The following is a 19,242-nucleotide window of genomic DNA, read 5'->3' on the forward strand; positions in this document are numbered from 1 at the left end:
AGCAATTCCCTCAAAGATCTCCGCCTTGCTCACAAAACCTAGAACCAAAGAAGGTAGTAGTGAACACTAACAGGGTTCCCCACGGGGAAGATGCCGGGGGAGGGGTACGCCAGTACGCCACTATGCACCGGACAGATGGAGGACTTGATTCCCTGTCCCGTCCCAGACATAGACTGCGACGCTGACAACGAGCTTGGTGATTGACATTGGCTTGGCCTGCCTCCAGAGCAGAGGACAAACGACATTCGATCAATCTGTAAAATAGTCAGTCCAAAGAACAGCCCATAGGAAGCTAAAACCGGGAGTTCTTAGGCCGCTAGACCGGTAACGGATCATCCGACACTGAGACAAGGGATTTATTAATGTTGCAAAACGCGGGGTAGCATGTTTTTTTGCGTAAGGGGTATGCAAACGTGGGCATGGGCCTCTGAACTGCAGTTTGGTAAAGTTTCGGGTGCTCATGGCCGCTCGATCGTCGTCGGTGCTTCTGGAGTTAAGACAACACCTTTTGCATTGTTTGCACTGTTTGCATTGTTTGCATTGAGGAGAAAGTGATATTCAGGAAATTATCGGGTAAGAGCTCGGATTAAACCGTTCGTATCTCGTACTTCTTATCCCAATCTGCCGTATGGTATTTCTTATCTTTGGGTTGATAGAGTTCTACCCTGGGGAGGATCACGGAGGGATACTCGGGGAATTGCCGCCCCCCCCTTCCAACGGCTCCATCAGTCGGCTTTCAAGATATATCAAGTCGTAAATCAATCAATCAAAGAAACTGGTAGCTATATGTTCTCAAAAAAGTTAATGTCATAAAAAATAAACCATTCGCCTGCTATATATATCTTTAAAATAGTCATAAAATCGTTTCACTCCCTACACAATCTCCTCCGACGCCCCGCGCCTCCCCCCCCCCCAATCCTCATACATCGTAGCCCCAGCCTTATCATCCTCCTCGCTATCGCTGTCCGCCAGATGCGGGTTATCAATCGCATCCCCAACCTCAAGCCACGTAGCGCTGACTGCCGGCACAGGGCTGATTCGGCACAGCCCATAGTACACTATCCCCGCCACGATGAACCCGCAGAAGTAGTTCAGATTGTACAAATACTGCGCCCCAAGCGGCGCGGACGGCCCTCCTGTCGGCTCGCGAATGGCGCCCACGAAGCCGACGATGTTGATTAAGATCCCGGCAATGTAGGCCGCGTAAGCGCGCCAGTTAAAGCCGTAGGTGAAATAGTATGGCGCTGTCTTCTTAGCCGTGTATAGGTCCTTGATCTGTAGGTAGCCTTTGCGCACGATGTAGTAGTCGCTGAGCATGACGCCGGCGATGGAGGAGAGGAAGACGGAGTAGGCGGAGAGGTAGGTGGTGAAGTTGTTGCTTGAGGAGAGGAGGGTCCATGGGCACATGGCGAATCCGACGGCGGCGCAGATGTAGCCGCCGCGACGGATGGTAATGTAGCGTGGGAGAAGGGCCGTCAAGTCGGCTCCGGCGGACACGGAGTTGGCGGCGATGTTTGTGCCGAGTTGCGCGAGGGTGAAGGAGGCGGCGATGAAGAAGACGCCGGCGCGGTTGCCGTGGCCGCCTTCCTCTAGGAATTTGCTAAGAAGGTCGAGAGGGTTCCAGATGGGTTCGCCGCCGAAGATGACCACCGAGCATGAGGACACGATGATGCCGATGAATGAAGTTATGCCGAATCCGACTGGGATGGTGAATAGCTGCGACCAGAAGGCATCCTTTGGCTTGATTGCAAAACGAGAGAAATCGGGTACGTTAACAATCAACGCACTGAAGTTCGCAATAGAGGACATGATGCCTTTAATGATTGCCCAGGCAAGTTTGTTGCCGTGGATGACGTTCGGTTTGTTGACAACTGGTCCCAGCCCCTTAGCTCTGACCACACTCCAGATAAAGAAGGCAATTCCTGCGACTGGAACGACGAAGGACTTGACCGTAAACAAATACCTGATTTGGTGAACGTGTGGGTATAATGCTGGGAGCGAGCATAAGCAGAAGAGAAAGAAGGAAAGGAAATCCTTGGTGGTAGTTCCGGAGCTGGCAGGCATTGAGTTCGGGAGCTGCTCATATCGAGGCCAAATAGCTGTAATCATGAGAGTAACACACTGGCCACCTGTAGTTGCGTTAGTTTGTTAAGACAAACATATAGATGTGGGGAATTCATCGTACCAATCCATGCCTGAACACCATACCAGATACAAGCTATTGCAGACCTGTTAAAAACAGGCCAAAGTCCACCCCAGACCCCGAAAGAAGCACGGCTGGCGACTGGAAATCCGATGTGATAAGTGGCACCAATACGTCCTGTTGCAACAACGAAGGCACCCGCAGTAGAGTAACCGACCCAGACGCAAATCCACGCCTGCCACCACGACAGACCGGCAACGACACTGGAGGAGGCGATCATCCATGTGTTGATGTTGAAGGAGTCGGCAATCCAGAAGCCGACAAAATTCCAGGGTCCCCATTGCCGTCGTGCAGGTTCAACTGAAAAGGTTCGTCATGTTGCGGTCTAATATGGAGCATTTAAGTCTCTTACCAGGCTTCAGATCCTCGTTCGCGAGCATCGTCTGCGTTCTGCCCAATCCCTCCTCTGTCTCGACGGAAATAAGGTTCAAAATCGCTCTGCCCGACGGCAGTCGCATTTTTGGTGCCATATTGATTGTCGAGTTCGTCCCAATTGTCTGCTGGTAATGCAGCAGATCGGATTGAGGGCTCAAAAGTAGTGGCGGCGAGGTAGGTGATAAGAAAGATTCCTCGCCGCTGAAGACTAGTGGGTAGCACGGAGTATGATGAAGCCTGATGCGAGGCCTGCTGATACTCGATACCGAGGAAGTTTACGGAACCAAGCCTTGGGTGGGTGGATAGGTGGATAGTGGAGAGGATAGGACAGGCAATGGAGCATTTACTGATGAGGACCCGAACGTGGGTATATATATACACGATACCATTCTCTCAAGACGAACAGGACCCCCACATCGCCGAGATACTAGATTGATAGAATTGGGACAGCTACGCACCTGAACGGTGGCTCACAAGCGTACAATCCCACGTATAGTAAGCCCCAAGGGCATCCGGTAAGATCTTTTTGCGGGATCCTTTTGCGGGGTGATACCCTTAGTGATGTAATGGCCGAAGCTTAGAACCGTGCAGCCAGCGGCCGGCCACGACATGTGAGCAAAAACTGGGATATTCCTCCGACCGGCGCGCGAGCATGTATGCAATTCTCGGCCGTTGACGATGTATCAGGCACAGTACTGAACCGTTGGTATACGTACCATCTTGTGGGGAAGTAGCTAGACCAGACAGACCACTGCCGTCGTCGCCCATGTTCATACCTAGCGCCAGTGTGGCTGTTAGTTTAGCTTAGTTTAGGCTAGACTGTCTTTAGCGCCACTCAGCCGTGTTCAGGGCGGCGGTGCCAAACCTACCAAACACCAGATAAGATAAGCATGATAGCATGATAACATGTGCTCCGAACGGGGTGGTTTTACTCGATCTCATCGAGTCACACACGCCAAACCCGCTGGTATGGATCAGATAGGTGCGGCTCTACCAGAGTGGACTGTCAGTGAAGCACGTGAGCGTGGGACGACCCATTGCCGGCCGGCTTGACATTTGCTGGGGGTTTGCGGGCTATTGTTCCCCTTTTGAGAGAGGCAGGCCGGTTGTTGGTGGGTTTGTGCGCGATGTCGGCGTCAGACGGGAGTGTTTGCCGCCACGACAGGCTATTGTTCTGGTCATATCCTTTGCTGCCACTGCACGCCATTTGTTTAGAGTCTGACTAGATTCACGACTAGATGCATGTCATTTTTCGGCGTCAAAGACAGGACAGTTTGCTGCCATGACAGGCCATTGTTCGGGTCATATCGCTTGCTTCCACTCCACGTCATTGTTCGGCGTCAGGTCCTTGTTGTCGTTGCATGCCATTGTTCATTGTCAGGCCCTTTGGTGTCTTTGCATGCCATTGTTCGGCGTTTGCTGCCACTGGACGCCATTCTTCGGCGTCGGATCCTTTGCTTTCGTTGCATGCCATTGTTCGGAGCCAAGCCCTTTGCTGGTACTGCACCCTTTTGTTCAGAGTCAGGCACTCTGCCATCAGTTTGACGCCATTATTCATTGCCAGGCCCTTCGCCGCGGTTGTCCATCATTATTCTTCGCCCTTGCATGCCATTGTGCGGCGTCAAGCCCTTTCCTGCCAGTTTCACGCCATTGTTCATCGTAAGCCCTTTCCCCGCCAGTTGTCCATTATTGTTCAGTGCCAGATCCTTTGCCGTTGCGTGTGCCGAAGCCCCGCCATCACGTCCTTGTCGACATTTTGCACCCAACAAATCTCGTGGTGCTGAAACAAAGCGACAAGAGATCCCATAAAGAAAATTCAAGCTCACCGCCAGTATAATGCCTTCCTGCATCGAAGTAATGGGAGATATAAAAAAAGGGCCTTTCTGCATCGCCGACAAACTTTCAATGAAAGCAACGGCTTCTCTGCCCGCCGCAGCTCCTTTGTCGACCAGACCACACGTATAATTGAAGCCAACCGACATATGGGTCAGTCCAAAAGTTCTGCACAATGGACCGTGGGCAAATTGAAATAAAGCGACGGGGCAAGCACCTTTATGGATGTCTTTGTCCATCTCCAGTGCGTGTTCATCCACAATGGGTTTCGTGTCTGTGAGCCAATCCAGAGCCATACGGGACGGACCGCTGGTGAATTGAAAGAAAAGCCACGACAAGCATATGAATGGATGGATGTCTTTATCCATATCGTGTTGTTCGTCTGGGAGAGGTTTCGTATGTGAATCTCATCTGAACAGCATCGTTGTTTGTTCATGGAAAACCCACCCTTCCCTTCCAATATCTGTTGCAATGAGGATTCTGTAAATAAAGGCCCAATGAGTACATGATCCATCTCTTCTCCTTCCATCGTCGTCCTCTCCTTCTTCCTACCATAACGTTATTTCCTATCATTGCGCATTCCATTGTTTTCGCTCTGTCATCATCGCAGAGGTAGGTCGGTATCTGTGATACACCCTTGGAATCATTGAAGTATTCAATCCAGTCCTCGTCCATTTCTTCGGGTTCATATCACCACTCTGTTGCTCTGTGAGCTCAATCTCACACAATGTGCAACCTTGACGATACCTACTACTCCATCTGCACTCACTTCGGGCCACGGATCGTCACCAGTCACTGTGCACGGGGCCTGACTCACAATGGCTGTGCCACAACTGGGTGCTGGGACAGCGATGTCACCGGTATCTCACGAATCACCTCCCTATGTCCGAGCTGCAAGATCAGGACGCGGAGCGAATCCAGTCACTCCAGGCATCTTCAGTCGGAGAGTGGACAGATCGACAACGATGACATCGGAGTAAGAAGCGAGGCTAGCAAAGGGCATGGCAAAGACAGAGGGATCTGGTTGAGGAGGCTTGGCACGATTCGGGATCGCGCAGAAGACAGGTGAGTTGACCAGTGGAGGGCGACTGAAGAAAAGAAGACAACTAACGAAAACGCAGCTGGGTCCGGTGGCTTACAATGCATTTTGCGAAGTGAGGAAGCAGGATATTTGTTTGGCGCTGCGAGGATTAGCGTTTGGAGGATTGGAGGATTGGCGCCTGGGGGATTGGCACTGGAATTCGGGTGCTCGTGGATATGAGGAATGCAGCTCGTTGAGCGATGCTGCTTTGGATTTAGTGAGCTGCTTGAATGCGGCAGGATCAGGAGATATGATATCGATACCAAGTGCTATGCACGTAGGTAGCAATGAATGAAGGCGCTGGCCGTCTTGTTGCTCCTCAAATCGTAAATTGTGGACCATGGTGTAGTAACATATGCACCTTTATTTGCAAACTCAATACAAAGAATAATCTTATTATTAAAAACAACCATAAACTGTCTAAAGGGGCGTGCAGCATCGTCATCAAAGCCTAATATCACGGCCCCGGAAGAACCTATATCCGCCAGGGTCAATGCCGACATCAGGACCTATGACCCTGCAAGCCCGATAAAGTGATGTCTTGTTATCTCCTCCAGGCATTCTGGGCAATGCTAGTTTGACAAACTCTTCTTGGCACTAGATGGACAGGTGTCTCCGTCATATACAGGCGCGCTACAGATTGAAGCCGCCGCAGCCTACATTCGCTCGCTGCTACGACATTGGCTCCGCAGCTTGCCCCACGCGCTCGAGACGGCGATAGAGAGGTGTCCTGGGAAATTGGCGGCCGGCACGGTGTGCCGATACCTTCCAATATGGCTATTCGATGGCGCTCCCAGAGTGTAGTCTTAGCTGTTCTCGTCACATTTATATTCTTTTTTGTGTTGCAGAACGACAGATTGAGAGGGGTCTCGATCACCCCTGATCATGAAAATCCCGGAGGAACACCCGCCGAGGCCCAGTTCGATGAGAAGATGGAAGAGGAATTCATGAAGGAGCTTGATATATTTTATGGCGAGGTTCAGAAGTAAGCATCTATATATATGGGCTCAAACCTGTGCGCGAAACTAATTACGTCAACACCAGGACACAAGTCACAGGAGCAATTTATACCCCGACCTTGAAGAACCTCGAAACAAATGCTACGATTATGGACCAAATAAGATACCCTAATGCATTGAGCCCTCTAGCGATCGAGGTGCCATATAGCCCTATACCGGCAAAATCATACTGTCCCCAATATGAGATCCAAGACAAGAATCAATGGGCAGTCAGTCACCCCGCAAAATTCACAAACTGCGGAAGCCCCTGGAGCAATTTTGGCATATCAGACAATATCCAAACCTTTGCAGGCAATCCTAAGGGATTCCCGTCCCCGGGATTTGGAGACCGCGACGCCCTGGACTGGGAGAAATATACGTGCTTTGACAGGCAGGGACGGTTCGGTCGATATGGCTACATAGAAGGGAAAGGGGAATCGGAGATCAAGCCAGCGATTAACTGGGAATCTGTTAATTGGGGCGCGCTTCAAGATCATTGCCTTTACAAGAATGTTGAGCGATTCCCAATGCCCCGTACCGAACCTGGACAGAACCTCAAGGGGTTGGGTTGGATATCACCAATGGACCGCTCGCATATGAAGCGAGGCATTCAACGGAGACAGGATCCTGCGAAAGGAGAGATTCCACGGCCGCACCCCAATAGGGTGCCTCCACCACCAGTCGCAAACAGGACTGCTATCCTTATACGCGCCCGCTACGACACTGTCTATAGAGATAACGACGTGCTCAATATTCGTGCATTAATCAATGAGCTCTCCTTCAAGACTGGGGGCGAGTACCAGGTTTACCTCTTAGTCGAAGTCGAAGACTGCGACGACGCAACATGGACAGACAAAAGCCTCTACGACGCCGTAGTCGCCAAATCCGTCCCACCCGAATTCAGCGAAATGGCACACATCTACACCGAACGCCTTCTTCGCTCCTGGTACCCCGCCATGCCCTCCAAGGCTGATATTGGTGGCCCTGTCCTCGAGAAACTCGAATGGCTCCCCATCCAGCGCTTTGCGCATCTCAATCCCTCATACGACTATTTCTGGAAATGGGATCTCAACGTGCGCTTCACAGGGCACTACTACGACCTCGCAAAGTCCCTACCGCGCTTTGCGCAGCGCCAACCCCGGAAGTGCCTCTGGGAACGCAACGAGCGCCTGGCGACGCCCTCCCTTGATGGGCCCTACGAGACCGTCTTCCGCGATAAAGTCGAGAAAGAATCCGACCCCGAGGGCATCATCTGGGACGTCCCCGTCGTCCCGGAGTTTACGCAACAAGGTCCCAGGCGACCGGCCGCTGAGGAAGCTAAGAACGAGCACTTCATGTGGGGACTGGGCGAGAAGGCGGACTTAATCACACTGTTCCCGATCTTCAACCCGGTCGGCACGACGTGGAGCGGTCGCAATGATGTCTGGGGATATAAACATGGCAAGAACTTGGCGCGCCGTGCGACGGCCGGAACATTCGGGATAGCGTCAAAGAGACTCCTTAACCTTATGCAAAAGGAGTCCCTTGAGGGGCGTTTCCTAAATGCTGAGATGGCGGCGCCCACGGTGGCGCTGCTACATGGACTAAAAGCCGTGTATGCGCCTCAGCCGATTTGGTTTGAGCATGCGTGGATCGGTGAGGGCTTGCGGAAATACTTCAATTCAGGCCCGAGGAAGGAGGTGGGGAGTAGCCAGAGGAGTTTATACGGTGGTGGGAAGAGAGGGCTGCTCTGGGAGGGGAGTACTTTTGATACCAACTCGAAAGCAGCGGCTAAGATGTGGGATAAGTGGATGGGGGTGGGGGAGGGTGCGGCTGAGGTAAGTTCTTGATTTATTTTCGTTTAGCGTGCAATTGCTTACTCCGTGCTTGTAGTTCGAGAAAAAGAACGGTCGCATGTGCCTCCCGCCCATGCTACTCTTCCCCGTCCAGGACAAATCACCCGTCGTGTGGAAGTATACGCCACCAGCTGGCGTTGGAAGTCCGAAGAACTAATCAAACCCAGACGACTTGGGACTTTTTCATGGATATATATTTTTGGTCTTGGTTTTAGCAATATCCGATTTGTACTGTATAGATCTACGAGTTCATTGGATAACGGCGTTTGGGAAGGATGGGGTCTAGATTCTCATGTAGAGGGGGCGGATGTAGAGGGGGCGGCATGTTGGGCGTGGGGGAGCTTATATGTGCATGGGGCAGGTATGGATCCCGAGTCATGGAGATAGTCACAATCTTGGGGTATACTGGAACATGTAACAGCATGACAATGAGACATTATGAATGACACCTTTCAATATCTATTAATGATCGTCCTGTGACTGACATTATTAAGTTAACAACTCACCGCTACAACCGAATCTCTCCCTCCACTCCCTCCAATTTCAAACTCCATGTGGTGCGACGATGAGGGGTATTGTGGGGAAAGACGCTAAACCCCGCACCCCGCACCCCGCAATAATGCCAAAAATGGGAAGGGCTCGTAGACAGTCGCCCCAGTACACAGAGCTAGATATGACCTTAACGTGGGAGTAATGATAGATAGTCGCCCAGTATATAAAGCTAGATATGACCTTCTCAGCACTATCCTGTTGCCTATCGGGCTATCTACTTATCAACTCTCGCCTTTAAGAACTCAGTATTCCTTAAAAAACGCCAATGGCACCAATCGACGCTGCAAAGGTTCAGGAGCAGGCTCCACCTCTGGGAGACAGCAAGACAGATTCAACCCGTTTGGAAAATGTGGAATCCGGTGTCGAGTCAGTTTGACGGAGTGCGGGTGATTGTCACAGAGCAAGATGTGAGTCCATCTTCCCAGTTGTCTACGAGGTTGAAGTGATTTCCCGTACTAACGGTTGTCAACAGAACAGAATCATCCTTCGTAAAACAAACAAGACAATCTTGATAATACTTATCTGGGTCTACTTCCTTCAAGTTAGTATTATACCCTCTGTACCTCTTCTACAGCCCACTAACTTAACCTAGACTTGACAGATCAGTCCTCGGATATGCCTCCCTCTTCGGTCTCCAAAAAGATACCGGGCTGAAAGGCTCAAAATACTCCATGTATGCTGGCTCCCCTTCACCTCAGCCGTAATTGTCAAAGCACCCCATCGCATCCTAATGCCCATCCTCATCCTCGGTTGGGGACTCGCACAAACCTGCATGGCCGCATCGCACGACTACGCCGGACTCGTCACCACACGTTTCTTCCTCGGCCTCTTCGAAGCTGCATGCCTCCCGCTTTCGGCGTTATAACAGGCCAGTGGTACCGTCATGCTGAACAGCCCGTCCGCATTGCAGCCTGGTATGGAACCAACGCATCGCAACAATTGTCGCAGCAGGTCTTTCATTCGGACTCGCCCATGTTCCCAGCAGCACCCTTAAGTCATGGCAGATGTAAGTCTTGTCCCCTCTTCCAATCCCCGCATTCCACAAATACACAGCCATTAACTCATCAACAACATATTCCTCTTCGTCGATCTCGTCACAGTCGTCACCGCCTCCTTCGTCTACTGGAGACTCGAAAACGACGTCAAAACCGCCCGCTTCCTCACTGGCCACCAGCGCGCCCAAGCCATCGAGCGTCTCCGCGCAAACAACACCGGTATCGGTTCCCGCGAATTCAACTGGAGCCAAGTCATCGAGGTTTTCCTCGACCCAAAGACATACCTGTGGTTCGCGCTGACCCTCCTCCTGAACGTCGGAGCAGCGGTGACCAACGTCTTCGATCCACTTATCCTCGGCGGACTGGGGATGGATAAATCAATCCCATCGCTTCTTAACATGCCTTTTAGCCGAGCTACCTCCCTAGACTGCGCGCGAGAGGAAGAGGGTTGCGAATGGGAAGCCGGCGAAACTTACGGATCGGTCTATGATGGACCATTATGAGGCGCAGGATGATATGGATAGCGGGAATGGCGATGCGGCGCAGCGGAGTTGATGGGACATTATTTGCGATTAACTTATTCTTATCATGAGGCAATGAATCATAACTATTTATCTATTATGCTGAGAAATCCCATAATATTGATAGTAGCCCGAGTGCCACATAAATGATTCCATATTATTCGGGGATACATTTCAGACGCATATCACAACACCTGGGGCGCGAATAACATATGCAATGCTGGTCTTCTGATTCCGATGATCCCATTGACCATAAATAACCCCATCTCCAATCAATCTATAGTCGATTTCTCAGATCCCACCTCTCCTACTCCAGAAAAAAACGCCCATCATCCCATTCGTCTCGGCTGCCTTCCAGCCAAGTTTGGTACGGCGCGGGGAAATGCAAAATATAACCCGCAACCCTCAATCCCATCCACCTCTTCTCCGTTCCCTAAAAATAAAAAAACCAGAGAGAAAAACGTCAACAGAGCAAAAAAGGGTATTCACAATTGTCCCGAGCGCCCTCCCGCCGAGACAATTCCCAGGGTGCATGCGAGACGCCATTCCCATCCCCGAGGGTTAATTCGCCAACGCCGTAATCATGCTTCCCAGTAGGTTTTATCAAACGGTTCATTCGTGCGAAAACAAAAAAAAATGCACAAGAAAAAGAAACGACAAAACCAACACTGGCCGCGTGGGCGGCCGAAAAGTGGAAAAATAGATAAAAATGAGGTACAGGAAACAAAAGCTTCGACGACACAAATATGCCATGGTATGGTGTACTCTACCCAATCTCGCCCATGAGATGGGCGAGCCGGGAATCCCAATTTTGTAACGCAGTTAAGCTTATCCGGTAAGCTGAAAATATATTTGTGCGGGCGTCATGAGACCAAGCTCATTGTTTTGGGGGAGTGTTAGTGATAGTAGGTGTTGTGCGTCCGCTATGGTTACTGGAGGGACGAGAGCGTTGCTGTTGAGGTTGAGACTTATGTTTGGCAATAACGGCGAGCTTTCTGTGGAGCGTGAGGAGGCGGCCTCGGACCATGGAGACGACTGTAACTAGTTAGAAAGTGTCCCGAAAGTATATACTAGACCGACAACTTACGTTTCTTGACCGCGTCCCGATCATCGACATTGATGCCGTTCACGGGATCATCTGGGTCTTTCTCTGTAACTTGCGTGGTCCCCACCTTCTTCTGGGGCTCGTCGTCATCCTTTTCGAGGATTGCTTCCAGCATACGAATCGCAGTTACATATGAGAGTTCGCAGCCGACCAGGTCCTCGTTTGCAATCTCGTTGATAGCGGCCGATCGACTCATCTCAATAGCTCTATCATACATCAGCCTCTCAGCTGTTGTGCCAGCGCTGAGAAAAACGCCATCGGCTGTTGAGCTATCTCCTCCATCCATTCTCGATTCATCGGTGTGGTTACTTGGATGACCAGGATGATCCTCGGGGAGTTGTTTCTGGGCATCGATAAGCTTCAATCGAGAGAACTCTGCCTTTTCAAGAACTTCGTTAAATCGGCTCCGCATCCATTGAACGGCACTGTTTATACGGGTTGCCGCGACAGCAGTCTCAGTTTTCACGGTAGTTGCGCTACTGGCGGCCTCTGCTCTCTTCTTCTTGTTCCACCAAGAATTTGCAATGCCCATCGACTTTGCCAGCAGAGTCAGAGATTTAACGTATAAAACCAGTGCTTCCTCTGACAACGAAACAACGGCATCAGGAGTGAGGCCATCATCTTCCGGGTCCGCTTCGCTTGCATTGTTTCCACCCAGGCCATGATCCATAGACGGCGCAAGCGGGATGAGCTGCTTGTATTTGACTTCTGCAAAGCCATATACAACGTCAGATCTGGTTGCCAGCGCTTCGATTCGATCCCCAATTTTGACATCCTCGTCGCTCGATTTTCCGGGTTTGCCATCAGTGATCATACCGGCGATACCCGGAGAGGTCGCAAATCCCGTAAACGCACCATATAGTTGAGGTGGTGACTGCCCTCTCAACAATTGTGGCGCGTAACCAGAAATTCCGAAGAGTCTGAGACTCGCATTTGATATTGCCTTTGTGATCGCAGAAGTAGCCGAGCTAGGGCTGCCGTAAGAGCGATCGTACGACAGTTTGCGGTGAGGATTTTGTTTTCCTTGGGCTATCTGCATGCCGCTGGGAGAAATCGGGGGTGAAGTTGCAGGCTGGTTGGACGATGGCGGGCCCTCTGTCTGTGCTCTTCTCCTCATGTTCGCTCTCGGCGAGTTCGGCTGCCCTCTAGCATTGGCGTCCATCTCATCAGCAAAGGAGTTAACCTCAACGTAATTTTTCTCTACAACAATATACTCGCGCTCGTCCCTCACGTCCTGGGCAGCTCTCTCTTTCTCGTCTCTCCTCATATTGTCGTTGCGTGGGGGAACTCGTTTCCTCTCGTTTAATAACGAAGAACCAGGTGATGGGGAGTCTTGGCTCCTGCCCCGTACCATGTCAACTGGACCAGCGCTTGGTCGCCTTTCCATAGCTTCTTCGTTTGAAGGATATTTATTTGGAACAGTGCTGGATGTATGTATCACTGGCCTCCGTGAGGTAGTGGACGGTCCAGGGTTGGCCTGGAACCGCTCGGCTTGCGCTCTAGGTGGAGTACCATGAGGCTGTCTTGGTCTGTGTTGTGCCTCATCGAACGTCTCTGCAGGAACTGCTCTGTAAGCACTTGACACTATCCCAGTGGGCCGTGTATCATTCTCGCTGACGCCCCTACGAGATAATTTGGCCGAAAATTGACCGCTCGTAGATTTTGGTTCTTCGGACCTTGGTGTTGGACGGATTTCTTCGGGCCTGTCGCCTCCTACCAAGCCCCGGATATTATTTACTATTATTGGGTGAGCAAAGAAGCTATCAAAGCTAAGACGCTCAACAGGGTTCTTCTTGAGGAGTCCCTGAATGACAGATTTCAAGCCGTCGCTGATCGCGATGCCTGAATCCCATGGAAGGTCCTCGGACTGCATCTCTATTTTGCGGAGGAGCTCGACATGATTTGCGGCACGGAATGGAGGCCTGCCGGTCACCATTTCGTACATTACCGTGCCAACAGACCATAAATCGGCCTTTGCGTCGTACTTTTCGTACCGCAGTATCTCAGGCGCCATATAAAGCGGCGAGCCACAGAGAGTCTCTGCTAAGCTTGCCGCTGGTAGAGACCTTGCGAAGCCGAAATCGGCCAATTTCAGCATCGGAAGTGAGAGTAATCCCGCGGCTGGGATCAGAGACTCAACACTCGGTGACATGAGTAGAGGGCTTTGAGGATGTGCCGCCATATACTGCGGTGATGGAAGCAGCAACATATTTTGTGGTTTGACATCGCGATGTATGAAGTTCCTGTCTCTAAGAAACTCCAGCGCGCTCGCAAGTTGCTTGAGGAAGTGCACGCTGATCACTTCGTTCAGCCCACCTTTATCCGGATTTGGATACTTCCTCGCCATATCAGCAGTCGCCGCATTTGTTAAGAACTTCGAGCGCTTCCTGATGAATAACGACAAGTCGCCTAGCTCGCAGTATTCCATCACCAGGTGTATATGTGTATCGGTTTGATGGCGGCCCAACAGGGCGACGATATGAGGATGTTGAAGAGATTGGAGGATGTCGATTTCTTGATTTAGGTTCTCTTTTAACTTTCGATTAAGTTTCGCCAAATTGACCGATTTGATGGCAACAAGAGCACGGGTTGTCTGCATGAGTGTGACAGTTAGTGAGTGTACTTAGTGGTATATGGGTTGCACATAGGCTTGAGTAGTACTTCAGTCACTCAGACCTTGCAGTCGTAGCTCAGGCTCTATTCAAGCGCAACATGGGGTTGGAGGGTCACATACCCGTCGGTGAGCTCTATATACCGTAGCAAAACTTCCTTTGCCTATTTCTGTGTCGATCCTGTATGCCCCCACCAATGTGTCGTTCATCCGCGATGAGGAGGACCTCGAGCTTTGTGAAAACGCCATGTTGGATGGCCGGTGGTGGTACCTTGCTGGGTAATGAGCTGGATCTCAAGCACTCTTCCCCGACCACGTTGACCAAAGCTTTCCAGCTCTTGTGTTAATGCATGTACACACACGATGTGAAGCGATGGGTCCAGCTTCAGCAGGTCGTGAGTTTCGTATATAAAGGCAGCTACTGGGAGCTATCAACCAATAGAGTCGGGAAGCGTGTGGCGTGCGCCGTGTAGCTGCACGATCTGCGTGCAACGTCTGGCAAAGAAGTATTTCGTTCGGTATAGTGTATCCTCAAGATATCCTCCACGGACTGTGAGTTTAAAGAGCGGATAAGGGCGTCGTTGGGGGTGGGGCGTCGACGAGGTTCAAGTTAATGACTCGAAGCGGTACCAAGTGAATAGCTGGGGGGGGAAGGCGCCTGGAGAGATAAGGCTGGGATACGGCGAGGTGGGTTTCTACAGAACAAGAACCAACTGCAATATAGTAGCTGTAGAATGGTGGAGTTGTCGATGCAGAATTCAAGATGTAGATGTCGTTTGTTGTTGGGGGAAAGGGCCGCAAGAGAATAAGTGAAGAAGGGGAAATGGGAAGGGAGAAGGGAGAAGGGGAGTAGACAGAAAGGTTGTGGTTGACTGATAGTTAACTTTTGTGGTAACGAGGTATCTCCCGTGATGTTATGCTTGACGTATCAGGCTAGTATGGGGGACCGTAGCGGACCGTCAACGTTCGCGATAAGACGCCATGAAAGTGACGTTTTATGGCGATAAGGGAAAATGGCGAGATCACGGGATCAGGGATCTGAGAATTAGAATTACGATACTCGGTATACAGAAAATGAGTCGTGGCGATGTGTCTTGCTCACAGCATATACATACTTGCATATACTGCATGTGCTACAATGAGATGTTTCGGCGGTTTATGTGTGACTCCCCTTTATAGAGCTTCGAATGAGAAGTTGTACAGTACAGTACTGTTCTGTCAGTTTACGAAGGCAGGGTTTTAGCGTCAGTCATGTGTCAAGGCAGACGTGTTGGGAATCCACAGTTTAGGCGGCTGTTCCTGACCTGGCTCCTGACGCAACAAGCTCGTCATGAGGAAGACATGGGCTCACTCGAGGTCATTGAGTGAGCGTTGGCAGCTGTGCTTGGTGACTTGTAGAGGGACGGCTACAGCGGCTCTTGGAAAACAACATAAACGAAACGATTGAACGAACTGTTGCCGACTTCACTGATTGTGGACGCCTCTGTCATGAATCAAACTGCAATCATTAATCATCATGTCTCTATTGTAACAGCTCCACTGTGACGGGCAACATAAATGCAAATTTGTGAAGTCCCAGCTCGTGGGTAAGTGGCCAGAGCTTTATACGTCATCCACCTCCTCAGTATCATCAGATATCGGAATATCATAAATATCCCTAGTTTCCTTACTTTTCCTCTTCTCATAGCCCTCGTTTTTCTGCTTCACATACCCTCCCTTTTCCTGTTCCCCATATCTGACCTTCTCCTGGTTCGTATATGTCTCCTTTTTCTGTTCCACATGCCTCTCCTTTTCCTGCTTCGAATATCTCCTTCCAAGATGCAGCGCCTGCTTCAAAGAGTCATCCAGTCCACGCTCAAAAGACTCGTTTCGCGCTGGGAGCTGTGCTTCCTTGGCCATGACAATGTCGCACTCTGACTCCGGTTGTCGAGGCATGTATCGTGCGAGAGGATCTTCCAAATTTCGCTTATTGACGACCCTTTGGGAGAGTTTGCTGGTTGCTTGTGGAAAGTATCTGGATGCTTGACTGGCTTCACTTGCTGAGCCATCTGTATACATTGAGGTTCCCGAGAGTCTCACACTTGCCTCACTGCCGTTAGACCTAGAAGGCGTAAGACGTGTCGATGGGTTGTAGGTCACTCTAGCAGAGGTAGCGCCACTGCTGTGGTCAAGCCGCGGGTCTGAGTGGACCACTGTTTCTGCAGGATTGACTTGCAACGATATCTTCGACGATGACTTCTGCATCCGCTTCTGAGAGGCACTCGTCTTTGATTCTGCTTCGTTCTCTGTGCTAGAAGCACTACTATCATCATCGGAGTCGCTTGACAGCACGAACTTCTTCCATGCCGCATCTGGGTCTTCTTGGGCAACTTTTTGGGGAGGTTCGATAGCGAGATCTGCCAGGTTTTCACTCGGCCCGGCGAGTACAAACTTTTCCCATGCAGTGTTCCGGTTCTCTTCCTTCGGTTGCCTTCTTGGGGAGACACTGGGCAGTTGGATATCGTCAGTTCCTGGTCCGCGAGGCTTCGATATTCCCGTTCGAAAACTCGGCTTTGTATTATTATTTCCACTATTCTCGTCATTGGGAGACCCATTGACTGATGATGTAGAGTTTTGAATCGAGGGTATGAGCTCCCTCCCATGACCAGATTCATCGTCTCGGGTACTTGGATCAGCATACGACAACCCAGGCGATCTACTTTGTGTAGTGTTGTAGCTGGTACTAGGAATATCAGGCGCAAGTTGATCGCTTTCGTCGTCCGCAGGCCAGGCAGGAGATTGTTGTTCGTCACTCTCTGCAACTAGCCAACTCCTCCACATCTCTTCATCTCGAGCAACTGAAGCGGTAACTATGCCTTTTCTTCCCGCCGTAGCAGCAACGCTACCCTCAAACACCGATGAATTGCTTCGCAAGAGTCGTGACGTCGTTGAGCTTTTGGGGGTTGGGTGGTAGATAACTGGCGAAGCGCCTGGCCAGTTGGTTTTTGTGCGATCAATGGTAAGTATCGGGCTGCTCTGGATTTGTAGACTGGGGGGATACATATTTCGAGTTGGTCCTCTTATTTGGTGAATCCGAGGTCCTGAGCTTGGGTATTTACCAATTGATGACATTGATTTCTCTTCAGAGCCCTGGCGACCATGTTCCACAGGTTCTAGAAAGCACTCACTGCTGTTGGCCATGTCTGAACTTCGTTGATGTGGCAGTCTTGGTCTCGATCTGCTACCCTCTAAATCAAGCAGCATCACATCTGACGACGCTGATGATTGAACATACTCGGGATGTGGCTGGTTTATGACACTACCCGAACTTTCTCTGACATGTCTTTCTCGGCCGTCTATAAATATTCTGACACTTCCCTTTGCGCCTGGGGTCTGTCCGTATTGCATTGATTGCGGCTGATTCTCACCATGGTTCGGGAATATCTCTCTGCTTGGAATATGACGATTGGGTGCAAACGGAGAGGTAATCTTGTCCTGGACTCTTGAATACTGTGCTCCATAGCCAGCATTCAACTTTCTCCGTTTACCAATCGCATCCCGGCTTTCTGACTCCATGTACTTGAGTTGAAGTGGACGTTGTATGCTCAGTCCTAGCCAGTCACCCTCGCGAAGAATCCGAAACCGTTTCCGTCGTATCGCTTCCATGTCGTCTTGCTCTTCATAGTCCCCATCGACGGGCTCTATGTTGATAATCGGCTCTGGTTTCGTTTCGTAGCTGTGAATTGAACTCTTGGACACCTCGTTCGAGCCTAAATAACCCGGCTGTCCATGACGACAGATGTCTGCACGGCCTTCTCTAAGGATTAGGTCGTTCCCAAGAGCTGTTATGAAACCGAGGATAAATACCTGGACGCTTGTTTTCGACATATACACCGTGGTAAGTATGTAGATCATGACTCAAAGGTGCCAATGGCTGCCCTGGCTGAGTTCTAACGGTTCCATCTCTAATACGCAACCCATCAGGAGGTCGCGGGGCTGCCATGTCAAAGTTCGGACGTTTAGCTGGACCTTTCTTCACGGAGCCACTCATCAAATGGCTGCGCACCTTTGCAAAGTGCTGTTTCTGTTTACTGGTAGTTGAGCTATCAGCTCTGCGAGAATGCCTCGAAAGGCGTCCACCGGTCCAGTTCATCTTCAAATGAAATATTAATATTATCGGGTGCCTTGAAAGCTTAGAACGAGATACAAATATGGTGTTTCTTAAAGAGAGCTATGTAACGAGATAGAAACATGCGTAGATTTGCTGTAGATAGAGATTCTGCATTGAAGAAATGCGTACAATACGTATGAGGTCGTGCAATGAAGTGAAGAGAACCGCTTCTTACTGTATAAGCGCTGGTTGCCGCGCGCAACTTCACATTCTTCCATTTTGGGCAAGCCTCCAGATACAACAACAACACTCCAATTCCTCTGAGAGCTGTGTTGACGAACTGAATTCAACGAATTACCTGGCCCCAGCACCCCGTCACCCAGATATAACAACTGTATATTGGTTGCAAAGCATATCGAGGCGCGCCTTTTCTCAACCACGATATGGAAAAAAACCCAATATTTAACCTACAGTGGGGATGCAAGCCTTACAAAGCAGTATCATCCCTTGGATTACTCGGAAGTATATTTCCTCGTGTTCTTGAAGACTGGATTCGAGCTCCATGATTTTGGATGAATATATTGAACGAAAGAGAGGAAGTTTCAATATTCGGCCTACCTTTTAAAGAACAGTTAAGGGAGCCAGGCTCTTTGCTCATAGATAAGTAAAGCTATTCATCCAGCCCAGATGTCTTCGTAGGGACTGTACTGACTGAGTTGCCAATCAAAGTCGCGGATTTCCCATATAAATCACATAATTGTTGACGTTCATTGTTTCGCAGTCCTAAAAGCACGTTAGACTGCAGGTCGACTGCACAAGGAACCCAACGTCACAAAGGGCTTTCTCGATGCATTAATGTATGACTGGAGAGAAGGTTATGATACCCCCAGCTGCGTTCTACCTTTCCTTTGGGTTGAGGCGTCACCAAACGGCGTCGATGTTAGCTTCTCGGGTGGACTACGCATTGTACGGTTGGTCGAGGCAGCTCCATATTCTTCAATTCTTTGCTCGGTCCAGCAACGCCCAATGCAACCAGAAACATG

At 50.4% G+C, this 19,242-nt stretch overlaps 8 protein-coding genes across 8 annotated transcripts; 4 read left to right on the plus strand and 4 right to left on the minus strand.

Annotated features, from left to right (window-relative positions):
• Positions 1–873: 873 nt before the first annotated feature.
• On the minus strand, positions 874–2,673 carry VC83_03166 (uncharacterized protein; the record flags this gene model as incomplete). The annotated part of the gene is made up of 3 exons (XM_024466815.1): positions 874–2,129; positions 2,186–2,503; positions 2,556–2,673. 3 exons carry the CDS (start codon positions 2,671–2,673, stop codon positions 874–876), a joined length of 1,692 nt encoding a protein of 563 aa, XP_024325461.1.
• Positions 2,674–4,128: 1,455 nt separating this feature from the next.
• On the minus strand, positions 4,129–4,779 carry VC83_03167 (uncharacterized protein; the record flags this gene model as incomplete). Its single annotated transcript, XM_024466816.1, has 1 exon — positions 4,129–4,779. The coding sequence occupies one exon, from the start codon at positions 4,777–4,779 to the stop codon at positions 4,129–4,131; it is 651 nt and encodes a 216-aa protein (XP_024325302.1).
• A 359-nt stretch (positions 4,780–5,138) lies between these two features.
• VC83_03168 (uncharacterized protein) lies at positions 5,139–5,569 on the plus strand (the record flags this gene model as incomplete). The annotated part of the gene is made up of 2 exons (XM_024466817.1): positions 5,139–5,476; positions 5,533–5,569. The coding sequence occupies 2 exons, from the start codon at positions 5,139–5,141 to the stop codon at positions 5,567–5,569; spliced, it is 375 nt and encodes a 124-aa protein (XP_024325462.1).
• Positions 5,570–6,015: 446 nt separating this feature from the next.
• VC83_03169 (uncharacterized protein) lies at positions 6,016–8,625 on the plus strand. The gene is made up of 3 exons (XM_024466818.1): positions 6,016–6,477; positions 6,537–8,307; positions 8,363–8,625. The coding sequence occupies exons 1-3, from the start codon at positions 6,266–6,268 to the stop codon at positions 8,480–8,482; spliced, it is 2,103 nt and encodes a 700-aa protein (XP_024325305.1). The 5' UTR covers positions 6,016–6,265; the 3' UTR covers positions 8,483–8,625.
• Positions 8,626–9,142: 517 nt separating this feature from the next.
• VC83_03170 (uncharacterized protein) lies at positions 9,143–9,581 on the plus strand (the record flags this gene model as incomplete). Its single annotated transcript, XM_024466819.1, has 2 exons — positions 9,143–9,243; positions 9,470–9,581. 2 exons carry the CDS (start codon positions 9,143–9,145, stop codon positions 9,579–9,581), a joined length of 213 nt encoding a protein of 70 aa, XP_024325517.1.
• A 136-nt stretch (positions 9,582–9,717) lies between these two features.
• VC83_03171 (uncharacterized protein) lies at positions 9,718–10,427 on the plus strand (the record flags this gene model as incomplete). The annotated part of the gene is made up of 3 exons (XM_024466820.1): positions 9,718–9,883; positions 9,978–10,198; positions 10,299–10,427. 3 exons carry the CDS (start codon positions 9,718–9,720, stop codon positions 10,425–10,427), a joined length of 516 nt encoding a protein of 171 aa, XP_024325520.1.
• A 38-nt stretch (positions 10,428–10,465) lies between these two features.
• On the minus strand, positions 10,466–14,951 carry ATG1 (Serine/threonine-protein kinase). The gene is made up of 3 exons (XM_024466821.1): positions 14,233–14,951; positions 11,481–14,091; positions 10,466–11,428 (listed from the first exon to the last, which is right to left on the minus strand). The coding sequence occupies exons 1-3, from the start codon at positions 14,356–14,358 to the stop codon at positions 11,271–11,273; spliced, it is 2,895 nt and encodes a 964-aa protein (XP_024325518.1). The 5' UTR covers positions 14,359–14,951; the 3' UTR covers positions 10,466–11,270.
• Positions 14,952–15,643: 692 nt separating this feature from the next.
• On the minus strand, positions 15,644–18,241 carry VC83_03173 (uncharacterized protein; the record flags this gene model as incomplete). Its single annotated transcript, XM_024466822.1, has 2 exons — positions 15,644–17,900; positions 17,956–18,241. 2 exons carry the CDS (start codon positions 18,239–18,241, stop codon positions 15,712–15,714), a joined length of 2,475 nt encoding a protein of 824 aa, XP_024325519.1. The 3' UTR covers positions 15,644–15,711.
• Positions 18,242–19,242: the final 1,001 nt, after the last annotated feature.

This window comes from Pseudogymnoascus destructans (genome assembly GCF_001641265.1).
Source record: "Pseudogymnoascus destructans isolate 20631-21 unplaced genomic scaffold scaffold_7, whole genome shotgun sequence".
NCBI lineage: Eukaryota > Fungi > Ascomycota > Leotiomycetes > Thelebolales > Thelebolaceae > Pseudogymnoascus > Pseudogymnoascus destructans.

Coding starts and splice junctions, on each gene's coding strand:
- VC83_03169 (XM_024466818.1), top strand. CDS start 6,266: ATGGCTATTCGATGGCGCTCCCAGAGTGTAGTCTTAGCTGTTCTCGTC. Junction 6,478..6,536: donor TTTTATGGCGAGGTTCAGAA/GTAAGCATCTAT, acceptor CGTCAACACCAG/GACACAAGTCACAGGAGCAA. Junction 8,308..8,362: donor TGGGGGAGGGTGCGGCTGAG/GTAAGTTCTTGA, acceptor CCGTGCTTGTAG/TTCGAGAAAAAGAACGGTCG.
- ATG1 (XM_024466821.1), bottom strand. CDS start 14,358: ATGGCGTTTTCACAAAGCTCGAGGTCCTCCTCATCGCGGATGAACGAC. Junction 14,092..14,232: donor TATATAGAGCTCACCGACGG/GTATGTGACCCT, acceptor ACACTCATGCAG/ACAACCCGTGCTCTTGTTGC. Junction 11,429..11,480: donor TCGGGACGCGGTCAAGAAAC/GTAAGTTGTCGG, acceptor AACTAGTTACAG/TCGTCTCCATGGTCCGAGGC.